Source organism: Talpa occidentalis, unplaced genomic scaffold, assembly GCF_014898055.3.
Source record: "Talpa occidentalis isolate TD23 unplaced genomic scaffold, MPIMG_talOcc4v2.1 talOcc4.12, whole genome shotgun sequence".
NCBI classification, from domain to species: Eukaryota; Metazoa; Chordata; class Mammalia; order Eulipotyphla; family Talpidae; genus Talpa; species Talpa occidentalis.
In genome coordinates this window covers 45,604,884-45,618,356 of record NW_023601212.1, presented here as the reverse complement: position 1 = coordinate 45,618,356, position 13,473 = coordinate 45,604,884, and the positions used below count along the sequence as shown (strand labels likewise).

General features: G+C 47.9%; 1 protein-coding gene across 1 annotated transcript; it reads right to left on the bottom strand.

Moving 5' to 3' along the window:
• Positions 1–1,053: 1,053 nt before the first annotated feature.
• HSH2D (hematopoietic SH2 domain containing) lies at positions 1,054–11,068 on the bottom strand. The gene is made up of 6 exons (XM_037504401.2): positions 10,868–11,068; positions 7,815–7,945; positions 4,565–4,654; positions 3,939–4,104; positions 3,352–3,486; positions 1,054–1,739 (listed from the first exon to the last, which is right to left on the bottom strand). The coding sequence occupies exons 2-6, from the start codon at positions 7,937–7,939 to the stop codon at positions 1,185–1,187; spliced, it is 1,071 nt and encodes a 356-aa protein (XP_037360298.1). The 5' UTR covers positions 7,940–7,945; positions 10,868–11,068; the 3' UTR covers positions 1,054–1,184.
• Between the last annotated feature and the right edge of the window lie 2,405 nt (positions 11,069–13,473).

Genomic DNA, 13,473 nt, shown 5'->3' with positions numbered 1-13,473 from the left:
CTTCTTGCTGATGCATTAGGGCAGTCAGAGAGGTCCTCTGAAGGGGTGGCTTTCACTTTACAGTCCATGGAATACCCGCCCCACTGCCATCACATATTTTCCTGTGACAAATAGGCAAGTTTGGCCAGGAGAGCCACACTACACTCAGAGGGAACATAGGGACTTGTCCAAGGCCACTTGCTCCAGATCACTCACCTCTCCACCTTACAGATTTGGGAAACCCCACACCCACCTGCAGTATACTTGCAGAGCCCCAGGTATGGCCCAATCAGTCTAAGGAGTGGTCATTTCCTCCAACACAGACCAGCCCCCAGGGACTTTTCCAGAGGCCATCACTGTCATACTTAGGGCACCCCAGTTTATGAAGTTCCTACTGTGTGCCAAAGCCCCAGGTTTTACATACATCCTGCCAGTTTATCCTGGGAAAGAAGGATTATTTTTTTCTCCATTTTGCAGATGGGGAAACAATTCCAGAGAAGTCGATTGACTCACCAAGGATCACACAGCCCTGTGGCCCAGGATACCTAATAACTGAGAGTCCTGGGTTGCCTCTTTCTTTTTAAAGAAAAAGGACTCACAGCTGTCCTGAATGTCATAGTAGAGCTATCATCAATGCTGGAAGTACTTACTGTGTGTCAAGCTCCCAAAGTCTCATCTCTTTCATTTGCACCCCCAGAGGAGGCATAAACAGCCCCATTCACAGGTGCGGAGGTAATAGGAGGAGTTGAGCCTGGTGCAGGGGATGTGGTGGAGCCAGAGCTTGAACTGGCCTGGTTCAAATCCTGGCTTTGAGGCCCCGTAGCTGTATGACATTGGTCATTCCTGTCCTCCTCTTTGAACCATGGTTTCCAAAATAAAGACAAGATGGCCCTGCTCCCACCCTAACCCCCACTTCCCACTGCCTGGAAGACTCTCCCTTAAAAGAAATAATGATCTTGCAATATCAGGTGAGAGGCCTGCCACACAGCAGATGCCCCATATACTTGCTGTAATTCATCATCATCATTATCGTCATCATTAAACACCCAGGCCACCCACTGGCAGTTACAGAACAGGAACCAAGCAATGCCTTTATTACATTTCTCTGGCTCCTGAGTGTTGGTGGGTGTTGGCAAAGAGTAAGGGGATCTATGTGTAAGTCATCCTTGGCAGCAAGGGACCCAGATCCAGAGTAGATCTCCTCCTTAGCAGTACCCAGGAGCAAAGGGCGGGGGTGGGCGGTATTCCTCGGGGAAACAGTCATCCTGGGGTTTGGCCAAGTTCTTTGGTTCTGGTTTGCACACCTGTGAAGACAGGGACCTCTCCAATGCTTGGCGCCAACCACTGTCTCTGGTGGGTACCTCACCACAGCTGGCTGACCTCAAGGCCTTCCTGGAGAGGACGTCTGTGTTTCTTGTGGCCTGGGGCTGTGAGAGGTTTACAGGCAATGAGGATGCAAAAGGGTCCGTGTAGACATTTTCCAAAATCTCGTTACCTGAGTGGTCCTGGCCACCCGCCCCTCGCCTGGCATCCCATGGCAAGGACAAGTTCACAGCCGCCAGGTGGGATTTCAGCTGCTGCTGGTACTTCTTGCCTGTCTGGGGGAGCATCTTGAGGTTCTTCCAGAGTTTTTGGCAGGCCTCCTCAAGAGGAGCTTTTGGGGTGTAGGAGGAAGTGGCTTTCTCTGAGTGTGCTCTGTTCATCTCTGCTGATGACTTTCTTTCCTTTGGCTGATGAAGCAGGACTGACCTTGACAAGGCCTGAAACCGAGAATAGGTGAGAACTAAGCCAGCCCACCCTCCGAAGCTCTGAATTTGCCCTGGTTGGGAATTTGGATCTCATCCAGATGTCCTGGGGCCAAGAAATGTCCTTCTGAAACCCCCAAAATCTAATCCCTTGCCCCATCCATACTCTCTAGGTAAACAGCTTCACTTTCTCCCAGGGGTTGGCAATCTTTTCCTATAAGGACCAGATAGTAGGGCCCTCTATGGTGGTGTAAGGGGTTGAGTCTTAGCAGTATGGAACTGTCTAGCTCCTCAGCCTGGCTCCAAGGTCCTGCAGATCCAGCTCCTACTGACTCTGGCCCCTCAATTCCCAACAATCAAATGTCATTCCATTCACCTGTTAGAACTTCCCTGCTTTTGTTGTTCTGTTTTTTTTTTTTTTTAATAGAGGCATGTTTATTTATTTATTTGTTTGTTTGTTTGTTTGTTTATACATGCACTGGGTACAGTCAGAAGCGCGGGAGGGTGAGAGAATTCACCAGAGCCAGAGCGGGGAGCAGAGCAGGCAGAAGGACCGAAGTACACTGCTGAGGGGAGCAGCGGGCGGCAGGAGAGGTCTGCGCGCCATGTGGGACCCTCCTCTGGTGGCCGGGGAGCAGCTGGGGGTCGAACCGGCGCCGCAGAGGCCGCGGGCAGCTTTGCAACCCAGTGCTCAACCGCTGCGCCACCGGGGAGGCCCTTGTTGTTCTGTTTTTTAAAATATGCTGAGCCTCAGGACCGTTGGATGTGCTGTTGCCTATTTTGGGCATCTTCCCTGCATCTCTGTGTGTGACTGGCTCCCACTCAGATCCATGTCCCATATCTCACCACCTCTTCCAGGAAGTCTCCTTTGACTATGACCACCCATATACCCACTGATGCCCACCACACCAGCCTGTTTTGTGTTTGCTACTGTTAGAACTTCCCTGTTTTGTAGGGAGCCTGGGGGGAGAGTTAAGTCTTGACCAAGGGATGCCTGAAGGTCCACTGAGCCACGAGAACCTGGGATTCCTTCATCTATTCATCTATCTACTCCACAGATGCATTAATTGAGCACCCTAATTTGCTGGGTCCTCTCTGTAGGCAGGAGAGGCAGAGGTGAACAAGTTAGATAGAGTCTCAGGTCTCCCACACTTCAGTCTCATGGGGGAGGCAGACAGGAAACGTGCAAACCCATAAATAAATATGACTTTTCAAATTGTGAGGGTGCTTTGCAGCAAATGTTGTAGATGTAATGGAGAATTCAAAGAGGGCTGTTTTAGGTCTGTGGGAGGGGTAGGTCTGGAGACTGGGGACAAAGACCCTCAAAGAACTGAAGGGAAAAGCCGGATATGGGAAATCTGGGGGCAAGGCCCTGAGGTGGCACCAGCATGAGGAAAGGTCTGAAGTTAGCTTGCTGTGCCTGAATAATGGCAGACAGCCTGGACCTGGGCTGGTGATGGCAGAAGGGACTTTAGGGATTTTAACCTGTTTGCCTTGGGAAATCACTGCAGGGTTTAAACTCTTAGCTACAGGATCTAACCTACATTGTAGAGTCTCATTTGGCAGCTTTTGGCCACCTTTGCCCTACCACTCCCTCCTGTTGGAGGGTTACTTTTCTGTCACATACCTGCTCAGGTGCCTCCATGGGACAAGAGGAGGGATTCTGATGTCTGCTGGATCCATGGCCAGGCCCAGAGGCCTCCTCAGCCAATGCAGAGAAATAAAAGAAGAGATCCTTATAATCTACATTTTCTGGATCTTTCTGTGGAGCAGAAGGGTCATGTGGCTCAGTACCAAGAATGGGGACAGAGCTCTCATCATTCCAGACAAACCCTTGACAGCCAGACTCAGGAGCTACTTCACCCTTCATCTTTTATGGACACAAGCCCACAGCAGTTTCAGGCCCAAGGCCCTGCCCACCGAACCTTATAAGGAGACATGCCCATCCACACAGCTTCTGAGGCCTAGGTTACTGGGCTTCATAAGGAATATGCTATCCATATGGATCAGCCAAGGTTATATCAGATAGTTCAACCCTTGTAAAAAGGCCGGCGGGGAGTTGGGGGGTCGGTGAACAAAGACCTGGAGGTGCAGGACCATGGGGGGACAGGGACCACAAAAGTGAAAGAAGCTTAAGAAACTGAAAGGGGTTGATGGGAACCAAAGATTTTGAGGGCTTGACCTCTGGGAGACCCTTGGGGGCTCCCACCTTACCTGCCCGCAGGGCTGAGTTAGCAGCTCCTCATGGGGCCACATAGGCTGCTGCTGGTGGAAGGTGACCAGAGCATCCAATGAGTCATGGATCCACTTCTCCCCAGGGATCATGAAGTTCCCATTGTCCAAGAGCTTCACCATGAAGTGGCGACAGCAACTTTGGGCTCTGTCGAGACACTGTAGCTGGCACACCCCACTCCTCCTCTTTCTGTCCCCATCCTGACCCTTGGTGAGGAGTATTACCTACCACCCAGGTTCCCACATGGGCTTCTGCACTCACTAGCCAGCACCTCACTTTCCCATCTGTAATGTGGGGCTGAGTTTCACTAACTTCTCCCTGGGCAAGTCAGACAGCTGCCAAGTAGAGTGTGGAAGGGACGGGGGTGAGGGCAAGGACAGTAGATACTCTGGGCCTCCTGGGACCCCTTATTCTCAGACACAGTCTCAGTAACCACCAGGCCCACGACTGCTGGTTACAGCTGGACGTCCCGCTGCGCTCCTCAGCTAGATCTGCCCAGACCCTCACTCTGGGAGCTCTCTGTGAAGCTGTGGTATGAGGAACCCCTTGCCCCCTCCAAGGAAGCCCCACTTCCTCCTGCTGCCCTGGCCCCTATTCCAGGCCTTACTTGTAGGAGAGTGTGTAGCCCACATGGCTGTGGCTGACTCTGATGAGGAAGGATCCCAGTGGTTGTGATACCAGCAAGTTCTCAGCATCCCTGGAGGGGCACACACAGGAGGCAGAGGAGTGAGGTTCAGATGCACATGGTGCGCAGTCAGGATTGATCCTCCTGAGCACAGAGGTCTGTGCTTTTCTGTTTTCTAAATCAATACCCTAAAACCGTTTTCTGGGTTGTTTCAGACCCTGAGATATTCAGGGATAGGAATGTTCCCCCAGAAGTGGAGGGAGGCCTCTGTTGACCTTGACCCCCTTCCATCTCCCACAGCCCCTAATTACCTTTCCAGTGGTTGAGATCCCCCCATTAAAGCATCTTTGGGTGGATCCTGATGTCACAAGTAAAAAAGCAGGAGTTGTTCCCAGGTCCACCTGAGGTCAAACCCTAGCTCTCTCATTCAGTAGCTGTGTGACCACTGGTGAGGGTCAGTCCCTTTCTGACCTTCACCTTCCTCGAGGGAAAATGAGCCCTCACCCCGACCCCCTCACCTCAGGACCAATATGAAGGCAGATAAAAAGCAATGTGAGTGTGGAGAACACTACCTGGAAAGCACTCACAGAATGTTCATTACTACTGTGACTGTTATTTACTATCATCATCTCATCATCACTACCTTTATCTGGGATTCTGGAAAGTAAGTGGCTTTCATGGGCCAAGATGGGGGTTTGGAGCTGTGCCATCCAATACAAACACCTGTATGTGGCTACTGAATACTTGAAATATATCTGGTTCAAATCAAAATGTGAAAAGAAATCATTCATGAGATGTATGTGTGCCTTTATTTGTACTAAGTCTTCAAAGTACACTAAAGGCACACATACATCTCATGAATGATTTCTTTTTTTTAAGGATTTATTTATTTATGCATATAAGAACTGGGGTGTAGACCAGAGGTACGGGGGGTGAAAGGATTCACCAGAGACAGTGGGGAGCAGAACAGGCAGCGCTATTGAAATACAATGCTGAGGGGAGCAGCAGGCAAGACAGGAGAGGTCTACTGTGACATGTGGGTTGCTCCCTGGCCAACTGGCCATTGAACTCATGCTGCAGTGGCTGGCAATAGCTTGATAGCGCCATTGTCTTTAACCCCTGTGCCACCGGGGAGGCCCTCATGAATGATTTCTTGGCACAATTAACATTACATGTTGAGATCACATGTTGAACTTTCTTTGATTCCATGTTGAAATAATATCTTAGATAAATTGAGTTAAACAAAAGATATGGTCAAAATTAATTGCACCATTTTCTTTTTACTTCTCTAATAAAGCTGCTAAAAAAATTTAAATAGCCATGTGTGGCTCACAATGTATTTCTCTTGGCACATTCCAGAACTCAGAAAACATGCCCAATTCCTTCTCTCTGTGGATTTTACAATTTTCTTTTTTCTTAAAGATTTACTTTTATTTATTTATGCATATAAGAACTAGGGTGCAGGTGAAAGGTGTGGGGGATGAAAGGATTCACTGGAGACAGAGACAGAGTGGGGAGCAGAACAGATGGATGGACTGAAATTCACTGCTGAGGGGAGCAGTGGGTGAAACAGGAGAGATCTGCTGCACCATATGTGGGTTAGCTCCCTGGCTGGGGATCATACTCAGGCCGTAGTGGTGATTATGCTGAGGCTTAACCCTTAGGTCACAGGGAGGCCCCAGATTTCACAATTTTCTTTCAATGCCCTTCATGCAAAGTTCTTATACAATATAACGACAAACAAATAACCTAATCAAAAAATGTGCAAAGGACTTACATAGACACAAGAATTCATATGGCCTACAGACATTAAAAATTTTTCAACATCACTTATCATAAGGGGAATCCAAATTAAAATCACACTGAGATACCAGCTCACCCTAGTGAGAATGGCCCATATCAAAATGAATGGAATCAAGAAATGTTGGCAAGGTTGCGGTGAAAAAGGAACTCTCATCCACTCTTGGTGGGAATGCAAGTTGGTGCAACTCCTGTGGAAAAATGATGTGTAGATTTCTTAAGAAAATAAAAATAGAAATGCCATATGATCTAGTTTTTATCCAAACTATATGGACACTAATATGAAAAGATTTATCTATGCCTAGGTATAGGGCAACACGGTTCACAATTGCCACTCATGGAACCAACCCATTCCTCTTCAGCAGATAATGGATAAAGAAATGGCGCAATATATAATCAGTGGAGTACTACATAGCTGTGAAAAAGCATGAAATAGGGCCATTTGGGACAAAATGGTTGAAATTCTAAGTAATTATGTTAAGTGAAATAAATAAAAAAGTGAGAGACAGATGTTGGATGGTTTCACTCAACTGTGGAATATAGATTACCAAAAAGCATACACAAACAAAGTATAGTAGGAATAAATCTTGAACTCAGTGAAAAAACATAATGGTTACCAGAGGGAATGGTGGGGAGGAGGGAGTGGGGGAGGGAGTCAGATGAGGCATGGGCCCATTGGGATGCTTTGTGGAGGGTGAGTGGAACATGTGCACATATCAAAGAAAAATAAAATTTAAAAATGCTTTTAAAAAGAAATTCCTAAAATGTAGACAGGTCCTTGGCTCTTGATTTTTAAAGTGATCTGTCAAGACAGGGGATTGGAGAAAACATTTTGGGAATTTTAACAGAAATGGAAGCTGCTAGATCAGGGCAAGTAAAAGTTTAAGTAACTACCTGATTGTCCAGATATTCTACTGTAAAGATTAATTATATCTAATAAATTTCTATAAAAATATGCCCTTCATGCTTAGGGTAGCAATACATGTGCTTTTCTCTACTTAGAGTTAGGCCCTGCGGATGGCTCACTAGTTAGGTTTGTTCATGTTCTCAGAGTTCAGGCTGATATAGAAAGAGCACATTAGTTACATTCCTGGTGGTTTTAGAGCAATTGTTTGGAGCACTGTGTTAAAAGGATCCTGAGGCTGCATCCTGCCTTCAGTGATTGGTGTACCTGGTTTGGGTGGGAATGGGGTGGACAGTAAGGTCCCTGGTAGTGCTGATCTGGTAGTCACTTGTATAGAAAAAGTGGAGGTCCAGAGAGGGGAAGTAAGCTACTTACGGTCACACAGCAAATCTACTGGTAGGATTCACACTCAGGACTCCATAATTCTTTTGACACACTGGGCAGAGGGGAGCCTAGATTTCTACAGTGAAAAACCTGCCTAGGGACACATGAGGAAAGAGGGTACAGGGTAGGGTAAAGTGTCCTTACTCTCTGGAGATGGCACCATGGAACCAAGCAGGAACCCCTCCTTGAGCTAGCTGGCACATCTGTGTCTGCACAAACCAGTGTAGTCGTGGAGGCAGCGGTGGGGGCAGCTGTCTGGCCTCTGTCATGGCTTCCTGGGGGTGGGAGGGAGGAAAGAATCAAGCCTTGTCCACTTCTCATTTTTGCTTTATTCTTACAGCTCTTGGGTGCCTCCTCCCTTGAGAAGTCCTCCAGGCAGGACAGAGCAACAAGTTTGAAACTGGCTTGTGTTTTTTTGAGTACCTACTATGTGCTGGCATTTTATGAACATTCATTTATGAAATCCTCCCTAAAATCTTCCAAGATTTTTTCCTTTTATTCTTATTATGCCTTTATTACAAGTGATAGTTTTCTTTCTTTTTTCTTTAAAAAGATTTATTTATGCATACAAGAACTGGTGTACAGGCCAGAGGTGTGAGGGGCGTAAGAGGATTCACCAGAGACAGAGTGGGGAACAAAACAGGAAATTCACTGAAATACACTGCTGAGGGGAGCAGCAGGTGAGTCAGGAGAGGTCTGCTGAGCCATGTGGGTATCTCCCTGGCCAGGGATCGAACTCGAGCTGCAGTGGCTGTGGATAGCTTCACAGGTTGTGTCTTAACCCCTTGCGCCACCAGGGAGGACCAATAGTTTTCTTTATAAATACAAATAGTCCCTGACTTATGATGGGTTGACTTCGATATTTTATTTACTTTGTGATGGTGGAAAAGCAATACGAAATCAGTTGAAATTCTACTTCGTTTTGAATTTTCATCTGTTTCCTTGCTAGTGATGTACAACATGAGCCTTTCTCATGGTGCTAGGCAGCAGCAGGCCCTGCAGCTACCAGTCAGCCCCACACTCTGCAGTGTACACACTTCTATCAATTACATGAGCTATTCCACACTTTAGTATAAAATAGACTTTGTGTGAGATGGTTTGCCCTGTTTAAGTTCGGGTAGGTTGAACCGTGATATTTGCTAGGTGAGGTGTCATGAATGCATCCCCCACTTAGGATGGATTTATTGTAAATTGAGGAAGATCTGATTTGTATTTAAGAAGTGAGCTTATTTATTTATTTATTTATTAAAGATTCATTTATTTATTTATACAAGTACTGGGTACAGTCAGAAGCGCGGGAGGGTGAGAGAATTCACCAGAGCCAGAGCGAGGAGCAGAGCAGGCAGAAGGACCAAAGTACACTGCTGAGGGGAGCAGCGGGCGGCAGGAGAGGTCTGCGCGCCATGTGGGACCCTCCTCTGGTGGCCGGGGAGCAGCCGGGGATCGAACCGGTGCTGCAGAGGCTGTGGGCAGCTTTGCACCCCAGCGCTCAACTGCTGCGCCACCGGGGAAACCCCAAAGTGAGTTTATTTAAATATTAAGTAATTATCAATATCTTGGAGAGATGCGGAGATAGCAAAATGGTGAGTGAGTGAATGATAAAGCTGACAGAGTGGGCTGCCGTGACTTCATGGAACACTACAGAGTAGTGGTCCAAGCAGTTGTTTTTGCAGCCATGCATGGGGGCCATTTCCGGCACACCTGTGACATATCAGTACATCGTCCACTCACACATTTTGACAACTTTAAGCTCAAGTTACACAGAACTTCGTGAACCACTGACATGGAGCTAAAAAAAGGAAACCACCAATTTGCAAAACCTATGAAGTTGGTGCAGAACCAGCAAATCGTGTCCTGCAGGGTTATCAAGACCCTTGATTCTGTTCCCAAACTGGTCCTGCCCCACCTAACTATTTAATATAGCAAAAGATTGTTGCTACCAGGCTGTTTCCACAGTGAGGGGGCATGTTGACTCACCCAGTCAATATTGACTTTCTCCTGCCAGGAGACAGCTAGCATACCCTCTGGGGAGTGGCTCAAAGGAATTCTGGGGTAAGTGAAATTAAATAGGCCTCTTAAGAAATGTTTAATAAAGCAGGGTGACAGAGAGATTAAGAGTCTGAAATCTGAGCCACACAGCTTGGGTTCAAATGCCTCTGTGTAAGCATAGTCAAGTGACTTATCCTCTCTGTGCCTATATTTTTATCTGCAATTTGGAGATAATGATGATATTTACCTGGGGAGGTACAGTAAGTGCTCACTTAATGTCGTGGATACTTTTGACTTTAAGTGAAATGACACATAACAAAAGCAGATCCGCAAATTATGTTTCATTCAATGATGAGAGGGGATTTTTTTCCTCATCAATGTTACAATGAAATGACATTAAACGTAATTGTTATTTGAGGACCTGCTGTATAATTGGTGCAGAGCTAAGCACCATATGTATGTAGCAAAAATTTATGAATCCAGTAGTGATCTAGCAATGGGTAATGTTTGCATTCTTGTTTTTTCTACCTGAGAGAACTCCTACTTATCCTTCAAGACCTAGCAAATATACCCTCACCTCCAGGCAGCTTTTCTGCCTCTTCCCTCGACAAAGCCCTGGCACCCTACTCTGAATCCCCTTTTCCTCATCACTTCTGCCTCTGGCCTAGCCTTGCCTCATGGAGTTGAAGTATATTAAAGGCTCTTGGGGGCCAGGGCCAGGGATAGGTTCTATTGATTTTTCTGGATCTCCAGAGCCCCCTGGTTTTAGAAGGGCACAAAGGAGGTGTGGGGGTATTTGCTGATGAATAATTGTCTAGTGACAAGTAAACCCACTAAGTTTTCAGGCGTCTGCTCTTGCATCCCAACCCCCCTGAACTCTGAATCCCCACATTCCAGCTCTAAAAATATTTTTTCTCTACCTCAATCTGATCAAGCTCCCTCTCCTCCATTCCTTTGCCTGGGTTCTACCCCTGCCAGAAATCCCCATACCCAATGCCAGTGGTCACTCCCAGCACCCACAGAAATTTCCTCTTACCTCTCTGGAACTCATGGGTCCCATCACTCCTTCTGGCCAAGTCTGGCCCCCTTGCTCTGTCTTCCTGAGAGCTGGATGGGGCCGAGGCTTTTGGGTTCCCCAACCTCACCCAGCCTGGGGCAGCACAGATATGGACAGGTGACTGATGGAGGGGTCCCATCTGGGCACCTACCTGGGAGTTCCCTGGGTAGCGAGATCCTCACTCAGACAGGGCCTGGAGCCTGGAGGAGCCTGGGTTTCGGTTCATGGTCTGTACGTCAGCAGGGCGGGGCTACTGCCTGAGGGTGGTTCCTGTTTCCTTAAGCAGGTGAGCCCTGAGGTGGGGCTGCTGTGTCTGCAGTCCAGGCACAGCTGCTGAAGAGATACCTTGCTCACCTAGACCCTGGCAAGCCTTTACTGAACACCTGCTACATACCAGGTCCTTGGGGGACACAGGGATAACCCCAAGCCCTCCTAATATCCACCATCTAGTGAGTGATGCAGAAGAATGAAGTTGTTTCAGAGTGAACAGCCTGTCAGAAAGAGGGCGCTGTAGTTGCCAGGACTTCCAGAGGGGGCCTAGCTGACCTGGAGGAAAGGTCATCTGGAGGCAAGTAAAACGCAACTCAAGAGTGCTTTCGGCACCAAGAACAATATGGGCAAAGGCCCTGAGGCAGGGAGGAGTCCAGACCAGCCAGGGGCACTCTGTGTGTATACAGGGCCTCATTATGACACGTTTAAAATATTATTTAATGACTGCATTGGTGTTAAGACCAATTCTCAAGTGGTCCAGGCTGGATACATATTACATATTCTTTGTCATATGTTATTATATATTTGTTATGGTATTCATTTTGAGGATCCTTGCACATATTGTGGGCTCTGGTTTGGAAGCCTGTGCCTACCAGATTAGCCAGTCCCGGATGTGAGATTCTGCCTCCTTCTACACCCAAAATACACAGGCAAAACCACTTCCTCCTCCCCTTTCTAGCAAAAAAATTACTCAGCTCCTCATAGCCAAGTTGGGGGCCTCCTTAAGGACCTATCAACTTGACCCAGCCAGTCTTGGTAGTCTTCACTGTGGACTCAAGCTGGGTCACCCCACCTTCTCTGCTGGGGTGGAATCTATGGGTCAACAAAGCCCAAGCAGGAGACACATGGAACCCAGATTCTCATAACTCACTCAGCAGCTGAGTTATTGCACCTCTCTGGACCTCAGTTTCCCTATCTGTATAGTGGGCATGACGATAGCCTGCCTTAGTCAGATGATGATGGTGATGGATACAGACATCTAACATGCAACATAGGGTTGGGATGATCATATCAGCATTCCACTGTCACTTAATCTGATGACTTTGGGTGTGGCTGGAGGACACCCAAGTTTGGGTTCCAAACTGCAAGATCTGGACTGCCTTCAGCAACTCACTTCTTTCTGATCCTCCAGGCCTTATGCAGCTCAAGGGAAGGGCTCTGGGCCTCCACAACAAGGAGCAATGCGTTGGGGAGGTTTCCTTAAGCAGGTGAGCCCTGAGGTGGGGCCCCTGTGTCTGCAGTCCAGGCACAGGTGCTGGAGAGATACCTTGTCCACCTAGACCCTGGCAAGCCTTTACTGAATACCTGCTACATACCAGGTCCTTGGGGGACACAGGCATAACCCCAAACCCTCCTAATATCCACCATCTAGTGAGTGATGCAGAAGAATGAAAAATAATTAATAATAGTTGTTTCAGAGGTTGTAGGAAGTGCTTGAGAGACCCTGGTCACTTAGAAATTTTGTGCATTGGGGTCTCATTTGCTTGGAGTTTAGTCTCCAGAAACATGGGGCTTATCAGTGCCCTTCTGGCCTTGTCCCCTGAAGTTCCACCACACAGGGCTTCAACCTGATTCACATGACCTACTTAGGCGGATGTGGTTTCCCACGAACTAACGTCTTCTGAGAATGTCACAACAGAATTGTCCCCTACTTCTTGGTCACCGCAGTCCTAGAATCTGCAGACAGACCTGCTGCCCCCAGGGGAACTGCTGGAAGGGTGTAAGGGCATCGGTAGGGAGATAGCGAGCCTGGAACACCAAAGCCCCTGACCCTTTGATGTCAGCCCCCCTCCCCCCCTTCCCCAGCCCCGACTCAGATAGTCAGAGTCCCAGGAGATGGCCCTTGGGGTAGGCAGACACAATGGTGTCTCAGCCCTGGATATGCTGGGGCCACAGAGGGCAGAAATGTGGAAGTCCTAAAGCTCTCTCAATACTGGACTTCATGCAAGTTTATTGTTCTGTCATCCTGTAACAAGATGGTCCCTAGGAGGAGGGGAGGTTCCAGGTTCCCTGCCCCACCCAAAGGAGGGTGGAGCTGAGCAGGGAGAGAAGAAGCTGCAGAAGGGACGGAGGAAGGAAGGAAGCAGGATGGAGAGCCAGAAGGAGACCTGGAGGAGGCACATGGAGCAGGGAAACACGTGAAGAAACTGCACTTGCCTTTTGGTCGTGGACTGGGTGAAACAGATGTGGGTGAGAGACCTGTGAGGAGGTGACAATGGCAGTTTTTGTCTTGATTTTGATTTTGCTCTTTTCTTCCCTGACTTGTCTGGTTGTTTCTAATCCTTTTCTGTGGGTCCCCACCAGAAGGTGCTTTAGACTTGTGGCAGGATTTCGGGCCTTGCTCTGGTCCACTAATGATAACAATAAAAGTCCTGCTTGGGTGGACTCTTACCCATGAGGGGATGGGTAACTGTGGGTGCATGATTTAGAAACTATATTGTTTGCCTTTCCTGTATTGTTTCCTAATTGTATTAAAGTTCCTTTTCA